At 41.2% G+C, this 18,740-nt stretch overlaps 1 protein-coding gene across 1 annotated transcript in view; it reads right to left on the reverse strand.

Annotated features, from left to right (window-relative positions):
• Positions 1 to 18,740, reverse strand: part of HHAT (hedgehog acyltransferase) — a 259,513-nt gene that overhangs the window by 227,673 nt on the left and 13,100 nt on the right. The window contains exons 3-5 of the mRNA XM_054980529.1: positions 17,692 to 17,759; positions 11,308 to 11,421; positions 5,076 to 5,270 (exon numbers count right to left, since the gene is read on the reverse strand). Of these exons, the coding sequence (XP_054836504.1) occupies positions 5,076 to 5,270; positions 11,308 to 11,421; positions 17,692 to 17,759 (377 nt within the window). The remainder of the gene's footprint in view (positions 1 to 5,075; positions 5,271 to 11,307; positions 11,422 to 17,691; positions 17,760 to 18,740) is intronic.

Raw genomic sequence — 18,740 nt, forward strand, 5'->3', positions numbered from 1 at the left:
CATGGCAAAATTGGGGGAAAGTGTACAGGGGGGTGTACACGCTTCTGAGAACAAGTTGGACAATATCTGACCCATTTACTAGCAGCCTACTGTTCAGCATCTTTTTTTCAAATTTTTTAACCTCAAACATATCATTATAACACTAAATAAGGACGCTAGTAACTAATAAGATCAGTCTATTTTACAACTAAATACCACATAAGTCCACTGGCACCTTCAAGATGTAATAAGATTTATTCTGCCATAAGCTTTCATGAGCAGGGGTGTGCAAAGAGAAAAAAATTGTTATGGTTTTAGATCTGGGCTGGGAGGGGGTAGATTTTTACCATTATTGCTTATTTCCAGTTCAGGATTCAAATCTGTTTTTTTTGCATTCTGGAGTCCAGAACTATTATTTTCAATGGGAAATGTATATGAGAATCTGGAGCAGCTGTTTATAAAGATAATGGCACCACATTTACATAGAACACATCCCTCCCTCTAGTCTAAAGACCCACCCCCCAAGTTTCAATCAAACTGAACAAAGAGATTTGATTTTACAGACCCCTGCAAAAGTAGGTGCCTCTAGGTGTAGCCATACTTCTCTCTACTGATTCCTAAAATGATGGTTAAGCAGCAGCTTAACAGAACAGCTTCAGCCATCCACCAACATAAAAAACCGTCTACATTGATTGCATTTTCCTACTCTTATAGTGAATGACTCTTCCTACTCTTATAGTGAAAAAAAAATACTTTTCTGCTGAAAATTCTGTGTTTGCCATCCTCAGGGCTTTTTTTCTGGGAAAAGAGGTGGTGGAACTCAGTGGGTTGCCCTCAGAGAAGATGGTCACATGGCTGGTGGCCCCGCCCCCTGATCTCCAGACAGAGGGGAGTTTAGATTGCCCTCCGCGCTGTTGGGAGCGGCGCAGAGGGCAATCTAAACTCCCCTCTGTCTGGAGATCAGGGGGCGGGGCCACCAGCCATGTGACCATTTTCAAGAGGTTCCGGAATTCCGTTCCACTGCGTTCCAGCTGAAAAAAAGCCCTGGTCATCCTTCCTTGTTTGGTCTGTTGTTTATTTCCTTTCATAAAGTAAGGAAGGTTTCATTTGCAGAAAACCTCCCTATCCTGTCCCACTACAGCTCTACCATTATTCCTGATAGTGAATTTTGAGGTAGCCCCCTTATTTCCAATTAAAACTCACTGATCTGGACTGCTCAAAGCTTGTGAGAAAATCCTTCTACACCCTATGTTTTGCATTTCTGTTCCTGCAATTATTATTGTAACATTATAACAAGGAGGCCATGAAAAAAGCACAGTGACTTTACTTCCACTATACACTGAAGGTTAAGAATTGTTTACATCTGCAGATATTCAGCCCTGGCTTTAGGGCATTCTCTCCCAGTTAGAACACACATTTTTGGGAGGGATTTTTGTAATTCCCAAGAATCCCAGATGTGTACTGTTTCAGAAAAGCACATTAATGACCCGAACTAGCAATTTTCATATATATTTTTGGCTTGGTAATTTCATAATGTAAACTCCTATTCACAGGGCCGGCGCATCAATGGAGGCAAGTCCGGCAACTGCCTCGAGCGCGGAGGCGATGGAGGGGGTGCCAGGGGTGAGGGCACGTGTTGCAGAGCAATTGAGCAGGAAGACTGGGAGGATGCAAATCCTTCATCCAGGTGCACCCAAAGACCGTCCTGGGGTGGGCTGCTGCTGCTCTCTCCCAGGGCGCCCTCACATCGGAGGGGGAGGGGGGCTTGTGCCTGGAAGAAGGATTTTCATCTTCGGCAGCTCACTCAAAGCGCACACCCTGAGGCGCAGCTGTTTCTCTAGGTCCTTCCCGCTTTCTCCTTTCCCTTCCCCTTTGCTTTCTTCTGTCATTATTCTGTCCCATCCCCCCCAGTCCCCCAAAAGAAACGTATCACTTTTCCTCCGCTCCTTTCCAGTTTGTGAGGCGACAGGCAGGAGATGGGGGGAAATGCTTTGCGGCTCCACCCCCCCCCACACACAAACACGCACATTCAGAGAGGGCAGTGAGCAGTGGCAGAGAGGGGAAGGCGTCTCCTACATTTCCCAAGAAAACTTGCGCAACCCTCGTCTCGTTTGGTGCGGCTCTAAGTTGCTCCGTGCTGCTGCCGCTAGCTACAGGCCAGGCATGGCAGGTGGCCGGGGCGGATCCGGGGCAACTGAGCAGTCTGGGTGTGCGCACGCAGGGGCAGCAACAGCCCTGAAGCTGCCCCCAGCCTCAGGTGCCAGAAACTCTGGCACCAGCCCTGCCTATTCATGAGTCAGAGCTCACTTTAAATTTTGTTAGTCTTTAAGGTGCCAGTGTTTTGCTGCAACAGATTAACATGGCTACCACTCTGGGGCTGTTATTACACCTGGCACCAAAACAGAGAGAAGGAAAAGCTTCTACTTTCACCTTGGGATTTATAAGAAAAAATTCAAAAGCAACTGCCACCCAGATACAACAAGCTGCGTGTGCATGGCTGCTGCAAGGACCGCCAAGAGGGGATTTTCATCGGAAGCTTCATTTTGAGCCAAAAAAGAATCCTGTGAGAACTTTCAGCTCAGTCCCAGGCAAAATTCAAAAGGCAGGATCAAAATGTTTTAGAGCACAGATATTAATAGATGAACCACTTACAGTTTTAAGATGGAGGGAGGAGAATTGAAATATTCTGTGATATTGGAAGACTTTGAACCATAACTCACATTAATTGAAGCAGCAGACGTTTTAAAAAATTGCAGATAAGCAAAACTCCAACACCACATTAGCTGCTGCCCTTCCTTACTAGATAGGTAAGGAGAGAGAAAAACTCAAGTCAGTGCCTTCATGACTCAAGCTGATAGTCATGCTGCAGCAGTTGCTTTTAAATTTGCAAGCAATAATCTTACCTTTCACAGAAAAAAAGGAAGAAAAGGGGAATAGGTGCCAAGCACCAATCATGCCAAAGTTCCATGAGATCAAAGCCTAGTCACTATTAGCCTTTTTATCTGTCCCAGAACAGGAGGCAAAAAGATGAAGGGGTCCAACCTCAAATAAGATCAGCTCATCCAGAGATTTTTAAAAAAATGTATATGCCACTTCTCCAAAAAGAAGGCAACAACAAAGAAGCAGCAAAAGCTGCAGTGTACAACATACACAGTCCTTCAAATAAACAATCAAAGCATCTTTTAACTAGCAAATAAACAAGCAATAAAAATACCACAGGTGAAAAGAGGCTTGATTACCTTTCCTGAAAGAAAACAAAGAAGAACAAGTGCTCAAAATTACTGGGATGTTATTCCTAAGCCCTTGGTCTGTATCTGTTAAGACCCAGCCTCAAGAAATATAAAGCACACACTGTTGGAATTCAGATGCAAAATCAAGGCTAGCCTGTTACTGTGTGAATAAGCACAGAAAACGCTTTGGACTCACTTCTCTTCCTTTTCTTTGCATACCTTGAATTAATTAATTAATTTCTATTTAATGCAATGTTATTAAATCTGAGATTACAGTTTGTGCTACAAAGCTGCACAGTTCCCACTGAGCAATGAGACATATTGTTATTTGCTGCATCAGGCTAACAGGGATACCCCACTGGATCTCTAAATAAGAATGGCCACTTCGTTTATCAGATTAGTTGCTCAGGATATTCCTTAAATATAAAAATCTTATAAAACTGTAAGTTCAAATCCACCACCAATAACCCTAGGACCTGCACTAATGCCAAGTCATTTGTGAGATATGTGCATTTTGACATATGCACCTTCTCCTAACAGACAGACGTTGCCACAAGTACTGACTATAGTTAAATTTATTAAATTAGTATTTTCAAAGGCAATTTTTTTTAGCAACCTATTTTGGTCCATCTTTTTCCAAGTCTAGTAACAGGGGAAGGAGCGGTTTCAGTCAACAAAACCACACCTGGTGAAAGGTTAAAACCCTTCTTCCCAAAGGTTGTCATTCTACTTTAAAAACCTGAGAAGATGTATTCACAAATTTTCCATTGTCTTATCTAGTTTGGTATAGTGGTTAAGAGTGCTGGACTCTCTGGAGCTCTCTCAGCCCCACCCACCTCACAGGGTGTTTGTTGTGGGGATAATAATGACATACTTTGTAAACCGCTCTCAGTGGGCATTAAGTTGTCCTGAAGGGCGGTATATAAATCAAATGTTATTATTATTATAGTTAGGCCCTTGGCAAAGTCCATTCTGTATATGAACCCCAGAGGACTCTTCATTCCAGTGATGAACATCTGTTAAAGATCCCTGGCCCCAGGGAGGCCCGCCTGGCATCGACCTTTTCAGTCCTGGCCCCAGCCTGGTGGAACGCTCTGTCCAATGAGACCAGGGCCCAGCAAGACTTGTTAGCTTTTTGCAGGGCCTGCAAGACAGAGCTGTTCCACCAGGCATATGGTTGATGCGAGGTGGTGCTTGCTAGCCGGGGGAGTACATCACATGCCCTCCCTATTAGTGACACCCTCCATCTCTCACATATTTCCCTGCCAAATTGCTCTGGAGATGACTAAAAAGGTGGTCGGCTAGATCACTGTGCCACTGTGTTTATATATACGTATTTTAACTATGGTATTTAAATGTTTTATGGTTTTAAATCATATAAATTGTGATATGTAATTTAAATTTTAGTTGTAATCCGCCCTGAGCCTGCTGATGTGGGGAGGGCGGAATATAAATCAAATATTAAATAAATAAATAAATAAATAAATAAATAAATAAATAAATAAATAAATAAATAAATAAATAAATAAATGTTTCTGTGTGTATTACTGTTCTGGACTTGCCTCCATTACAGATACACCTCATGCAGAGGCACAACATACCTACCCACTGTGAGCAGATGCTGTTTGAAAAGATTGCAAAGCCAGAAGATGGAATCATGTAGAGAAATACTAGGCAAGTCTATAATGCATCTTCAACTTTATAATGAATTTGCAATAAAAGGGTAATTACCAAGATGTCAGGAATAACTAAGTTGTCCTTGCACTTGAGGTATTTTTATAAATATGATTCTTCAAAATGCATTTCCTCAAAAATGAAAGTTTATTTCTTGCAATAGAATCCTTTATTTAATAGCAAAAAAATTACCTTTATGTCTTCCAGGGCAGGTATGTGTAAAGTCAATAGCAGAAGCAAGGAGCTCAGCCAAATCAGAACTGGGTTTTTAAACTGAGCCACAAAGTATGAAACACTTGTATGTAGCAAGATCATTATGAAACCATTGGTGCCCAACAGAAACCAACAGGCTGTCATCCCATAGGCCATCAAAACCCAAGGCTTATACTGAAAAGGCAAACAGAATAATCATTTATTAAAATTTTCAATTTAAATTCTGTGCATGAAATCTTATTTATAATAACAACTACAACAATGTGCTTATATACTGCCCTTCTGGACAGATTAGTTTCACACTTGGAACGGTAAACAAAGTCAGTGTTATTATTATTCCCACAATACAGCTGGGGAACTGGGGCTAAGAGGAGTGCCTTAACCAAGGCCATCTTCAGAGTTCATGGCAGTTGTGGGAATCAAACCCAACAGATCGTTGACTCAGAGCCCAGCCACTTAACCACTATGTACCCAAGACTCCTGCCAGTTGCTAGGAGGGATCTGGCAACCCTATAAATGAAATGAAATAAATGAAATGTTACTTTTAAGAATGGCAAAAGCTCTTATTTATAATGCCAATTGTTAAAATGGTTCTTCTATTAGATATATATTTGGTCTTCCCCTAAGGAGTGCACTGTATATTTTAGCCTGAAAATGAAACATGAAGTCTATGAAACATGTATCGAGGCTTCCCCAGGCCTCATAAAAAGCTGCAACAAAGTGATATGGTAAGCATGTGGCTGCCAAGAATTGTTTTGTGTCTTCTTCCTGATAATGTCTAGTAAAACAAAGCTTGAATAACCACAATGTGAGTTTTGAAACTAATGAAGCAGAAGAAAGATGAGGAAATGCTCATTGTGATGTTTCCCCATGTTTTGTACTACTGGTTATTCTAGGGAAGGAGGCGATATGAAGCTGATGGTTTTGGTGACAGCCATATGTTCATGTTTACTATGTGGTCTGCCCTGGGTTTCTGAGCTGTGTGGGGATTTGAACCCGGGCTCCCCCCACCAGGCCCTACACTGTAGCCACTATGCTATGAATTGTATGAATTATTGTCATTTATGTTACTGAAAAGGGAACCGTGACAAACTTGTGCCTTCTCTCCCCCCCCACCCCGACTTCTTGTGACATACAAGAAAATCCTGTTAGACAGCATTTAGCTTGTAAGGGCTATTGTAGCTAGGTACTGCCTTTCAACTCATCTGCCACAGCTAGCATTTCTTTTGTGCTCAGCAGTGTTCCTAAAGTCCACTTTACAGTGCTATTCAAGCTAAATTTTGAAAGTTGTTCCCAAACTCACAATTCATGGAATTGTGTATCTAAGTTACAACATGTTCATACAGCATGTGAAATGTTTCTTTATATATTGTATTGATAAGTGTGTTATAGCTATCTGAAAATGAAGTAATCAGTTCATAGAAATTTCAGTAGTTCTGGAGTTTGACAAAATGTGTACCTCGAAGAAAAATGAATCGCTTTAAAAAAAAAAACATGTATTTCATTAGTTAGGTGGTTGTTATATAAGCATCTAGGTATAGTGGTATCTATCCAACTATGCTTATGCTCCAAAAGTGCAAATATTCAGAAGAGGGGGTGGCAATTTCTGGCATATCCTTCTCCCACTGCAGACCCCGCTTTTCCCCACATGCTGATACTAAAGGGTCTTCTGACCACCAGGAACAAAAATTCAGAAAGGGAAAGGACATAAGCCCAGCTATGCAAGGTCCATTGATTGCTGGACAAGCACCCATAATTTGTATTCATCTGCATAATTAAGCAAACTGTGTGACCCGTTTGCTGGAGGAATCCTGCAGACAAATTACTTTTTTCTGCTTCTTTTTTACATGTGAGGTGCTTTCACGGCAATGAAAAATACTGAATACCTGGTATTTCAGCAGTTTCAGCTGAGAGGTTTTATAAAGCTATCTCAAATCCCTAAACGAATTACCTCAGCTGGAACAGAGATGTGGCTGCCAGTGGTGATGGTTCATAGGGTCTGTACTGGAAACAGAAGAAAAAACAAGGCAGTCCCTCCAGTGCTCTTGCTGCTGTCTGCAACATCACACTGCATTTTATTATGACCTTTGATGCAACTTTTTTGGGAAGATATTCTGAGATATCTGTATGATAAGCATGGTGTGGTAGAGTATGAGATTTAAGACACAAAAGAACTGGTACAGAATCTCAGTTCTGGTATGAAATGATAGGCTCCTTATGGAGATATGGTTTGGCCTGGAGAATTAGTGGTGACTACCTAAGAAAAGGACCTGATAGACCAAGGATCAATCTACTTCTATGTCATGTTTTCTACAGCGATCAGCCTCCAGGGTTCACAAGTGGGGCATAAAGGCAACTGGCAGAATTCCCCATTCATTTCCAGCATTTAGTATCCATTCAGTGTAATCTTAAGAACCCTTTCCTGGGAGTTCACCATTGATTAGTTCTAAACAGAATTCTGAGTAGACCTGCTCAGGGTTGCTCTCGGAGACTCTAAGGTTTACATTTAGGTATCATGGCTGATGGTAAATTTGTATAATTCTTTTTTAAAAGCTCTCTCAAGACCAGTAGCCATCACCAAATCTTGTGGCAATGAATGCTTTGTGAAACGAAGTACTTTTCTCTTGCCTGTCTGAACCTGCCAATGAATAAGTATTACAAGAGAGCAAGCAAACAAACCACTTTAAAAAAAAATATCTCTGCATTCAGTACACTATTCATACTTTGATCAGTCTCTATCATGCTGCTGTCTTTTTTCTAAGTGAAATCAGCCCAAACACATCAGCCTTTCTCTATATGGAAAGTGCTGCAACTCCTTGGTAGCTTTTGGTTAAACTGTTCTGTATCTTTCCTAGCTCCATAATTAGATGGAGTACCTGGATAACCACTTCATAGATTTATATGAACACATTATCATCCTGATCATGCTTTGAACTCGGAATGCCTTGAGTCCCCCTGCTAAGCTCCTAAGTAGTTGCTTGGTCAGTAAAATGGCCCTGACAGAAAGTCTATTCAACTATCAGTAAGCTCTGTTTTCCTAATGTTCCCTCGGGGCTGGTGATGAGCTTACATCAGGGCCGAGAAAAGGATCCCTCAGTCTGGGAAAGGAAGAGGTGTGTACTGGGAAAGCTGTTCCTGCTATTTTGTTAACCGCTTAAAATGGCTCAAAGGTCTGTGAAATGAAGATGAAAATTGCAATTACAGCCCTCATTAAGTATCAACCTGTAGAGTGTAACTGAGACATTTGTGAGGAAGTGTGATATTTAATTGCAAACACTAATGTGCTTCCCAAATATTTAAGGTAAGAGAAATTCCTGAAAGAATGGTTGAAAATAAAAATAATCTGCTAATGAGCTCCATGCTCAGCATTGTAACATACTTTCTGTGAACAGCAATATTAAAACTATTTATTTTAATTTTAATTTTTCTTCATTTATATCCTGCCTTTCTCCTCTGGAGACCCAAAGCAGATTACAATATTGTACTCTCTTCCATTTTTCCTTACAACAATTCTGTGAGGTAGGTTAGGTTGTGTTTTTGTTTTGTTTTGTCTTGTTTTTATCCTGTCTTTGCAAGTGTGGTTCATGTTGAACGGTCAACAGGCTCCCCACCACCACGGAAGAATTGCACTGAGTAATGACATATTTATGCGCATTGTTTGGATATGTTTTCAAGTCATCTTAAGCAGCAGCAGCAAAGGGTATTTTTTTCACAGTTGGAATCACTTCAGTGGTTACTTCTTAGAATCAAAGAAAGGCAAAGGGACCGACAGGTAACTAGACAGGCCCCTTGACAAGCTTCAAGGAACAGGCTCTGCACATTGAACAGTGGCTGAGTGCTGTTCTCATTGGGTGCATCTCATAATCTCCCTTGACCCCCTACTTGGAACAGCATAAGAAAATTTGTGCAAGACTCTTTATCGTGTTGTCAGAGTTTCAGCCATGGAGTTTGCTTTAAAATTACTTTTATCTTTTAGCATTGTATAGCAGATCAGAATATATTACTATTGTAGCACTTGGCATGTTTAAAACTGTTGAAGCATAAAATGGGGTCCAGATGAGTATTTCTGTTATAAACAGTGCTTTTTCTATGTGAAAAAGAACAAAGTGCCAGTATTCACATATAAGCTTGCACCAATTTCCCCCAATCCTCCCCCACCCCCTGCAGATCCCCTCTAGACTGTTCCCGAGGGCCTACTAACCTGCAGGAACAAGATTTGGGAGGGCTAAACAGGTTGCGGCAAATAAAGGGGGGAGTGTACTGCTGCCTCCCTTAAGAAAAGTGTACTTAATTTTATGTGGTTGGATTCACATCATTATCTGGTGATCCTTACAACAGCCCTGTAAAATAGATCAATATTGTTATCTCCAGGGTTTAAACCATGGTCTGAGGTTCAGAAGCTATGGCTTGCCTAACCTAAGGCCACCTGTGAGTTCAAAGTTGTAGTAAGATAGGAACTGGGGACGTTCTGATTTTATTTCCACTTGCTTTTCAAATCTGCATGAAACTTCATCTGCTGGCAGAGTTGCCAACTGATGAGGAAGAATCTTGACCAAAGAAGAGGTTAATATGCAGAAAGCAGGCAATTCCTTTTTACAATGTGAAAATCAGCATAATATTTGCAGAGCAAGCTGCTCTTAAAGACCTTGGGGAAGGGGCTGGTTAAAAGGTTAGAAATCCTATATGTGAATGGTACCTTGAGAAGGAGCTTAAAAATTTAACTCAGATATTAATCTTTTGCTTTAGGATGAAGAGATGGCTTCTCCAACCCCTGCAAGGGAAGAGAGAGCAGGTAACCCATTGCTACTTCCTCCTTCTCCACTGTTGGACTGTTCCCCTGCCACCTTCCCCTGCCCAGCTTCTTCCCCTATGAGCTTCTCCACTGCCACTGCTGGGCTCTATGCCCACCTGGCTCACGGGGCATTTGCCTGCCTGGGGCCACTGTGACTTGCCCTGTCATCTGGCCTTCCCACCATTGCCCTATAATTAAAATAAGGAAGAAAGCAAGCAGTTCTTCCCACCTAGCTCACAGGGCCCTTCTTCCCACCAGCTTGAGCCATGGCAGCTCAGGGCATGCCTGGATTAATGTGCAGCCAGGTCCTTGTCTGCCACACATGCCGCCTTGACTCTCGGTCTGTGTACCCACTCCTGCTGTGGTAGCTCAGCGTGCCTGTACTGGTGGCTCTGTGCATGCTTGCCTCAAGCTACCTCCTCTTCTCTCTTTCTCTGGCTCAGTAGGGTGGGCTGTCGTATGATGACTGGAACTTGGAACATAGCTTTCTCTATCCCCTTCACATGATCACCATTTTGTGCGCACAGCATCACCACAAGCAGAAAAGTTATGCATGGAGCTTCCTTCACCATGGATGGGAATGTTAGAAAAGCAGCATTCCTAGTCATAGGATGGGAGCCTCCATGTGTACATTTCCTCCACACTCAAAGCCGTGGTGCTAAAGGACAGGGACAGTTTGCTTGTGCGTGCTCCCATTCTACACACATCGGTTGAACATCTACATGGATTGTGGTAGAGGCCTAGTGTGTGCGCCTGGGTATTGTGAATTTTACATGATGAGAGAGTGACACTTTATTTCCAACATATTTAATTCCTTGACCATATCATGCACGTGTGACTTGAGAGGTAGTCTGTGGCTTGGCTCTTGAACTACCTGATTGGAATGTATGATATATGACAACACTTGGAGTGATGGTGGATCTTGAGTGAGAAAACGTGCAGAATTTGCCTCAGTGGATAAAATGTTGGATGTAGGCTGGGGTGACTAGGGAGACGTGGGTTTCTTGTGTGGATAAATGAGATAATCCTCAAACATGCTTTGTTGAGCTCCTTTAAGAGCAGAATACAAATGTGTTATAACTTAGTTTCTCTCCTCATATGCATCTGTTAGCACTCCTGCCTCCCTTAAGAAGCTGCCTCAAACATAGTGAAAATGCCATGCCATCACACAGGGCACTGGAGCACATACAAAGCTATTTGCCCAGGTTGATGGTGAGCAATCTCTAGGCAGTCTGCCTCCTCCTGCCAATCACTGACAATCGATTAGTAGAGGTAAATCACTGGGAGTCTGCTTGCCACTGGGGAGAACCTGGCAACTGGGAACCCAAAGCAAATCACAGAAGCACACACACACACACACACACACACACACACAGTGGAAACAATTATGGGGAAACAGAAGTGTCCCAAATTACGTACCTTTTTCATGTACAGATTGGACAACTGTGATACTATTAAATGACAAAAAAGAAGCCATAGTATATATCGTTGTCCCCATTCCATCCAAAACGTCCATTCAAAATCCATGGGATCCTAGACATAGATTGAATCCATTCATAAAATTTGTATGCAACTTGAGAACATACTGGGAGAAAAGTCTGTAAATAAAATATCATTGTAATATTTACTTCTAGTTCCTGAGCTAAAAAGAAAGCCAGAATGACTATAAAATAAATGTAATTATAAATTACAGTTGGTTTCAATCAAGCCAGCAGACAACAATCTCAGATTTAAGCCTCTAAGCCTTAAGGCAATCTTAACAATATAATGGTTAAGATACAATATTTTGTTGAAATTATCATGCACAAGACTGAGCTATATACATTACTCAAAGAAAGGCAGCCCAATTTTCAGCTATTATTTGACTTTTCATGTTAGCAGTATATTACTCAGGGTTTCCATCTAGCACCTTCCTTAACTTTTACAGAGCTTAATGACCATGCCTCTGATAAAATGTACCTGATCAACATATTTTCTAGGCCTCTTTCTCATAGCCTTCTAATCCACTATGTAATTTTTTTCAGGTTTTCACATTTATTTTTAGTGGTTCCACAACAGCTTCGTACCTTTACAACTTTTCAGTATCATACAAATATACAAACAGTACAAAAAACATACATAGGTGGAGTGAGAGCTCCTCAGCTTAGCTGAAAATGTATACATAAAAAAAAAGGTTGATACATTGTAGGGTACGGCATTGCCCACTTTGGAGGGCATAAGTCTTGCTTTGATGGATTTCATTAAAGGTCTGAAAGTTACAGAAAAACAGGCATCTATAGTGGCAAAAGAGCTCTATTCTGACTGCATTTTACAAGTTCTCCCCCTTTTCAGAGTCAGCCAATCATACCTGATCCATACCATGGTAACCTTGAGCCTGGACTATTGTGACACGCTTAATGTGGGGCTGCCCTTGAAGATCATCCAGAAATGTCAATTGATCCAGAGATGCGTCTGTTTGATTATTGTCTGGGGCTAGCTGCATTGCACGTGACCCTACCTTAAGATCACTGGACTTGTTATCTTGTGTTTCCAAATTCAGTTTTAAGGTGCTGTTTGCTACCTTTAAAGCCCTTGAAGGACTGCCTCTCCTGGTATGAACCTATGTGGCAAGTCCAGTCCTCTCAGTAATTCCCTTGGTCAGTACTTCCTGTTGGGCAAGTAAAATATCCCAAAGTCCTGTCTTGGACCGAAGCTTGTCCCCCCTCCACCCCCACTCACCTGGCTGGGAGGGGGAAAGGCACTGGGGGCACATACATGCACATCTGTGCTCCCCTGTTGTGCTGGTGATGGAGGATTCGCAAGGCATGCTGAAGACTAGTAGAATAAAAATCGCCTATAAACAGGCAATTTTTACTAAACTGGACTTCAATGCAACCCATGGCTCCCCTTGTCACACTAGAAAATGATGTCATGGATCATGCTGAAGCCCAGTTCAGTAAAAATGGCTCACTTGTAGGCAATTTTTCCTCAAGTGGGGTTCAGTGCACCCCACAGCTTTTCTGACATGCTAATTTTCCAGCATAATGGAGAAGCCATGGGTTGCATTGAAGCCCTGGTGAGTAAAAATTGCCCATTTGCAGGAGACTTTTATTCAACTGCACTTCAGTGCGCCCTGCAGTTCCTTTTTCAGGTTGGAAAAGGACATCATTTTCTGTTGCAACAGAGGAGAGCAGGAGCACAGGTAGGAGCATAAGTACCCTGCTGTTCCCCTGCACTTCTGCTTTGGCTCCTACGGCCTCTGGTAACCCTACCTGGGCCTTTTCTGTGGTAAGTACAGGGTTCCAGAGAAAGTTATGTGGTACAGGCTACCCATCCAATTTTTAGGAAGTTCTGCAAACCTGAACTGTTAAGGAGAGTTTTTACTGTGGGACAATTATTAGTATATTGAGATAAGCCAATATTTAGATGTTAACTTGTTCATATTGTGATTTTATTCTTCAGAATGTATTGTTTTAATTTGTTGTACCCAAGTTTAGGTCCCATTTTTTCAAGAGAAAAAACTGCTAAAAACTTCCACCCGTGGCATGAGGCCCGCATTCAGGGAGGCTAGCCACTTATCTGTTCCTCTAGCAGTGGCTGTTTGAAGATGGAATCCATCTGCCAAACCAAGCTCCACCAGACAAGGGCATTGTGCACTTTCTTGAAACATGGGGCTGGTGCCACACTGGGGATAGGGTGGCCAGGGCACTTCTTGCTGGAGCAGCAGTAGTAGCAAAAATAAAGCAAAATTTATTTATTTATTTATAGTCCACCTTTCTCACTGAGACTCAAGGTAGATTACATAGTATAAGATTAGTATAGTTAATATCTAGGACATTTCAATAAACAATGCCATAGGGTAAATAAATGCAACAAAGATATAACAATAGCAAAAATCCAATACATAGTGGAAGAAATGTTGAAACAGAGCATAAGGAATTCTAGGACTGACATTTGACAACACAAAACTTACCAGTAGGATCGTACTTAAAGCACAAGTAGTAGGGATGTGCAATTCAGGTTCAAAATTCAGCAAAAATATTAAATTCTACCTGATTCAGTAAAATTCAGTATTACCGAACTTAAATCTATATTACCAAATAAATTCAGTTAAATTTGAGTTTATTCAGTAAAATTCGATAAACTTTGGAAAGCACAGCAGCACTGTTCCTTGCTCTTCATTTGCTAAGGAACAGCAAAGAAACACTGCTTCCCACCTTTTTTTTACCAGATGGGAGGGGGGGAAGGGAGGGGAAGGGAGGGGGAGTGTGGGTGGTGACTCATTGTGGCAGCTCTCCTTCTCTAGCCAATGGGATTTTCAAGAAGGAGAGTGCCTTTTTTAAACAGCTGCAAGGAGTTAAATTAGGAGGCTTGCCTCAGTCAACCTCCATTTTGCTCAGGATTGGAGATTTAGAGACACTGTCTGCTTGCTGCTGCTGGCTGTTGGCTTTCTCTCCTGGCCTGCTTTGGACTGCGACTAGACACTGCTTCCCAGTGAGTGGAGTGGATTCCTGGCTGCTGCCTGGTTTGAGAGCTGTAGACTCATTGGATTTTTTTTCTTTTTGTGGGGAGGGGGTTGGCCTGGTGTTTAGGAGGGATAGGGGGGGGAGGGGAAAGGGTTTTTTTAGTTTGTATTTTAAAAACTTTTTTTTGCTGTGTGGGGGGGCTTTGGTTGAGTTTTTGTATAGGGGGATTCATTTCTGGCTTTTGAAGCTGGTTATATATACTGTTCATTTTGCTGCTTGTTCTTCTGGAGGTGTTGTTTTATCCTGCTGTGGGTAATTTGTTTGGAGTTTTATAGTTCCTGTTAAATTCACTTGTTCTTCTGGGAGAGGCCTGTTTTCCCCTGTTGTTGAGCTTTCTTTAAAGAAGTTTGGTTGGTGTTTTTTGCTGGGTTCTGTTTTTTGTTGGCATAGAAGTTTGGTTTGGTCAGGTGTTCAGTTGTTGGTTGTTCTTCTGGCTGCGGGAGGGTGTTTGTTGGGGTGCTAGGTTCAGTTTGTTAACCTAGTGGGGTTTGTGTGTACTTTTTGGGATTCTGAGAGTTGTGAAGTGTGAACTTTTAAAAAGTGTTTTTAAGATAGGCTAATTGTAGGCCTTCTCCATAGGGAATAATGGAAATTGGTGGTGGCTTGGGTCCAATCTTTATGAAACATAGGGGGCTTTAGAGGACAGCTAGGAGTAGGTCCCCTGCAAATTTGAAATTTGGTCAAAAAATGACCACCACCACCCCCAGGTCACCAGAAATTTCCGAATTGAGTTTCTCATAGGAAACAATGGCTGAATTTGTTCTGCATTACCTAACTGAACTGGAGAATAAATTCGGTATTTCTCAAATTCCAATTTTTTTTTCCAGTTCAGTATTACTGATCCAAATCAACTGAATTTTGTCCTGTGCAAACCCCTAACATATAGTGCATAGGAGCACCTACTTAAAGCAATAGTGGTGAAATCTATGGTCCTTAACTCATTAGTGAAACTACTCTTTGAGACCCCCCCCCCCCACACACAATACAGCCCTCCTCTCTAAAAAAGCCCCTTTGAATAATTCAGTTTCATATTATTTGCAGAAAGGCAGGCCATTCCACAGGGCAGGAGCCACCAGAGAATGCACATGAACAGGCAACTGTTGATTTTGTCCATGGCACCTGTAGGAGACCCTGTTCAGATGAGCAAAGCTGCCATAGAGGAATATAGGGAGAGACATGGTCCAATAAGTATGCTGGACCGAGGCTGTGAACAGCTTTGTATGTGAGAACCAATGCCTTGAACGGAGCACGGTAACTGATAGGTACCAGTGGAGTGACTGCAGGATGGAAGTGATATTCATGCTCCTGATAACAGCCAAGCTGCAGCATTTTGCACCAACTGGAGTCTCCTAATTAACTTAGACAGGAGACCTATGTATAGTGCATTATAATAGTCAAGTCTTGATGTTACCATAGAATGGATCACGTGGCCAGTTCAGTCATGTCAAGGTAGGAAGCCATCTTCCAGGTTATAGAAAGCTTTTTTGCAGCTGCTTTAACATGCTTTTCTAGCAGTAATGCTGGATCCAGTATAACCCCTAGGCTTTTAAACTGAGTCTGCAAGGGTAAGATGAACTCCACTGAAAGTGGGGAGTACAATGTCCTTCAAGATCTCTGCCTTCCGCCCCGCCCCCCAAACAACATTTTTACACAGAGATTCAGAAATTGCTCGAGTGCCACTGCGATGTAACAAGAAGGGACATCATTGCATCATATGCTGAAACATCACTTCTGCCACATCCCTAAAAACTCCCAGGGATCAGTGCTCAGAAGAGCCATAAGTGGCATGTCAAAGAGTCACATATGGCTCCTGCACCACTGAGCAAGTATCATTTATGCAATGTACTGAGTTATTAATAGAAGGGCAATATATAAAAGTAGTAAATAAATGTTATTGATAATCTCTCCCGCAACAGTTTTTCTGTCACTGTCTGCTTGGCAGCATTAGCTTGCAGGAGATATTTTCAGGAAGTCTGCCAAGAACAATATATCCTTTGCACAATGTTGATCAAAAAGGATTTCCAAATTAGAACAGAAAGCAGATGGCTATAACTGTCTGTGTATGAATTCATACTGTGAGAAGCATGGAATAGATTTCAAATAAGCACAAAGAGGTTCATTTTTGTTGTACCTTAAAGCATGTTAAAGTTACCACACAAGTTTTAATACAATGACACAGCTTCCTACTTTTTCCCCACAAAAGAGAAGGAACATTTCTTAAAGATATTTAAGTATCTTTATCATAATGTGCTAAAGGATTGGAGGCAGTGGAGGAGGTGAAGAAGGTGATGATAAATTCTAACTACCACTATCTATCTCTCTAGGTAATAAGAACAACCAATGGATGCTCTATTGCTAAGGGTCACTGCTTACTACTGGCTGAATTGCTCTTATATTAAGTCGTTGTCTGGTATTGGCCAAGATACTCAGAGCCAAACACGATATTACTGCTAACTCCATTTTATAGAAGAATTTGGCCATTTAAACATGCTATGAGCGCCCAATACAGATCAGGCCAACAGCACAGCTGGACCAGCAGATCTTGTTTCCCCTTGTGCGCCTTTTCAAATGCCAAAACAACCCACCCACCCCACACGCCTGTTTCAGTACTTGAAAAGGTATGGAGGGAATAAGATCACCTGGTCCAGGTGTGCTATGGGGGCCCTCGCAGCACTTTTAAATGACCAAATTCTTTTCTAAAATGGCATCTATAACATCTAGTTTGGCCCTGAGAGGAGGGGACTGGAAGACACCAGTCTGGCTCAGCCTTCATCAGCTGCTCAGTGGCCAGACTGCTCATCAGCTGCTCACCATGGCACCAGATTGATGTTAGGCATAGTGATTAAAACTACTATTAAATTTAAAAAACAAAGAAAACATAAGATCAAATGATGGAAAAATAACTAGATTTGCAAGTTAACAAAAGGTACAGAACAATAAATATATCTTTACTCTCCTCTAAAAAAGAGGGAGTGTGCCAACCTGAGTGAAAATGAATAGCTGTAGAATATGCAGAAAGCAGCCTATTAGACTGGAGAAGGAAGCAAAGATTCATTCATTAATTGCTGAGTTTTCATAGCAATGAGCAATAAAAAGAAGAAGAAAAACCATTGGCACATCCAATCACGTCAACCTGATAAGCCAACATAACACTGGACAGACTCAGGCTTGATCACACTTTCTTCACCTTATACACCAGTCATCAAAGCCTATTACACTTCACTGAATGATTATTTAAAATTAATCAGCATAGATATTTCAACTACAAATAAAATCACAGTGATATTCTTTACTGTACCTTTTTAAATCCCCCAAACAGTGTATCAGTTTCCAGTTCAAATGCTTTGTCAAGTTCCTCTTCATATTCTGCCAAAATAGACAATATTCAGTATCAGGAGGAGTTAACAGAACTCATTTGTTTTGTTTAAATTACATGATGTTTTATCATTTTTTTTTATACAGCAAGAGACAGACAACTAATATACTTAATTTCTAGTAAGACTGAAAATGAAATTATTATAAAATATATTCCTAATGGTCTGGGCCCAGGATGGTTAACTACTTGCCTACGGAACAGATTAGATCCTTAAGGCAACTTTATCCTGGCCTCTACCAGTAATAATTTTATGCAAAGAGAAGTAATGAAATTGTGCATTTTTCACATAAATGTTTCTGGATTGCTATCTTGCATTAAATTTTATTTTATTTCATTTACTCAAATATCTCACAGAAGTCAGCAGCGTGGAGATACTGGTAATATGCTATTATAATTGGCAGATTATTAATCAACTACAATTGTTTGATTGGTTGAATGGCTTAGTAAACATTAATCAGTATAAATACTGGACATTTGTAGAATATGACCACTTATGAAGACAAAGAAATGAAACAAGTGTTTTGCAAAATTCTCTCATGTATAATCCATTAGATAGCACATGTACTCTTGCCAACAATTTACTCCTAACAAAGACTTGTCAAATCTCATTTTAGAGTCACACTGAGGAAAGACTGCCTCTGAGGTTCACGATTTTAACTGTGTTTAGCTGAGGGGAAAGGCTTGTAGAGTGAAGAGTCAAACTCATGATTTATCACCTTTGGTTTTCTGAGGGGATTCTTAATATCTACCTGAAGAAATTCATTTCTCAACAAAATGAGTTTTTCTTTTCACTTTGTGACACCCAAGATAAATCTCCAGGAAAAGCATTGTCTCATCTGACGATTTTTCCTTTTTACCTGGTAACCTGACAGACCCTCTTGATACAGTACCCCTGCCCTCACAGAATCAACCAGAAATGTTGGGATAGAAATATTTTATTTAATAAACACATGATTATACTCACACTGCCT

Source organism: Eublepharis macularius, chromosome 1 (genome assembly GCF_028583425.1).
Source record: "Eublepharis macularius isolate TG4126 chromosome 1, MPM_Emac_v1.0, whole genome shotgun sequence".
Lineage (NCBI taxonomy): Eukaryota > Metazoa > Chordata > Lepidosauria > Squamata > Eublepharidae > Eublepharis > Eublepharis macularius.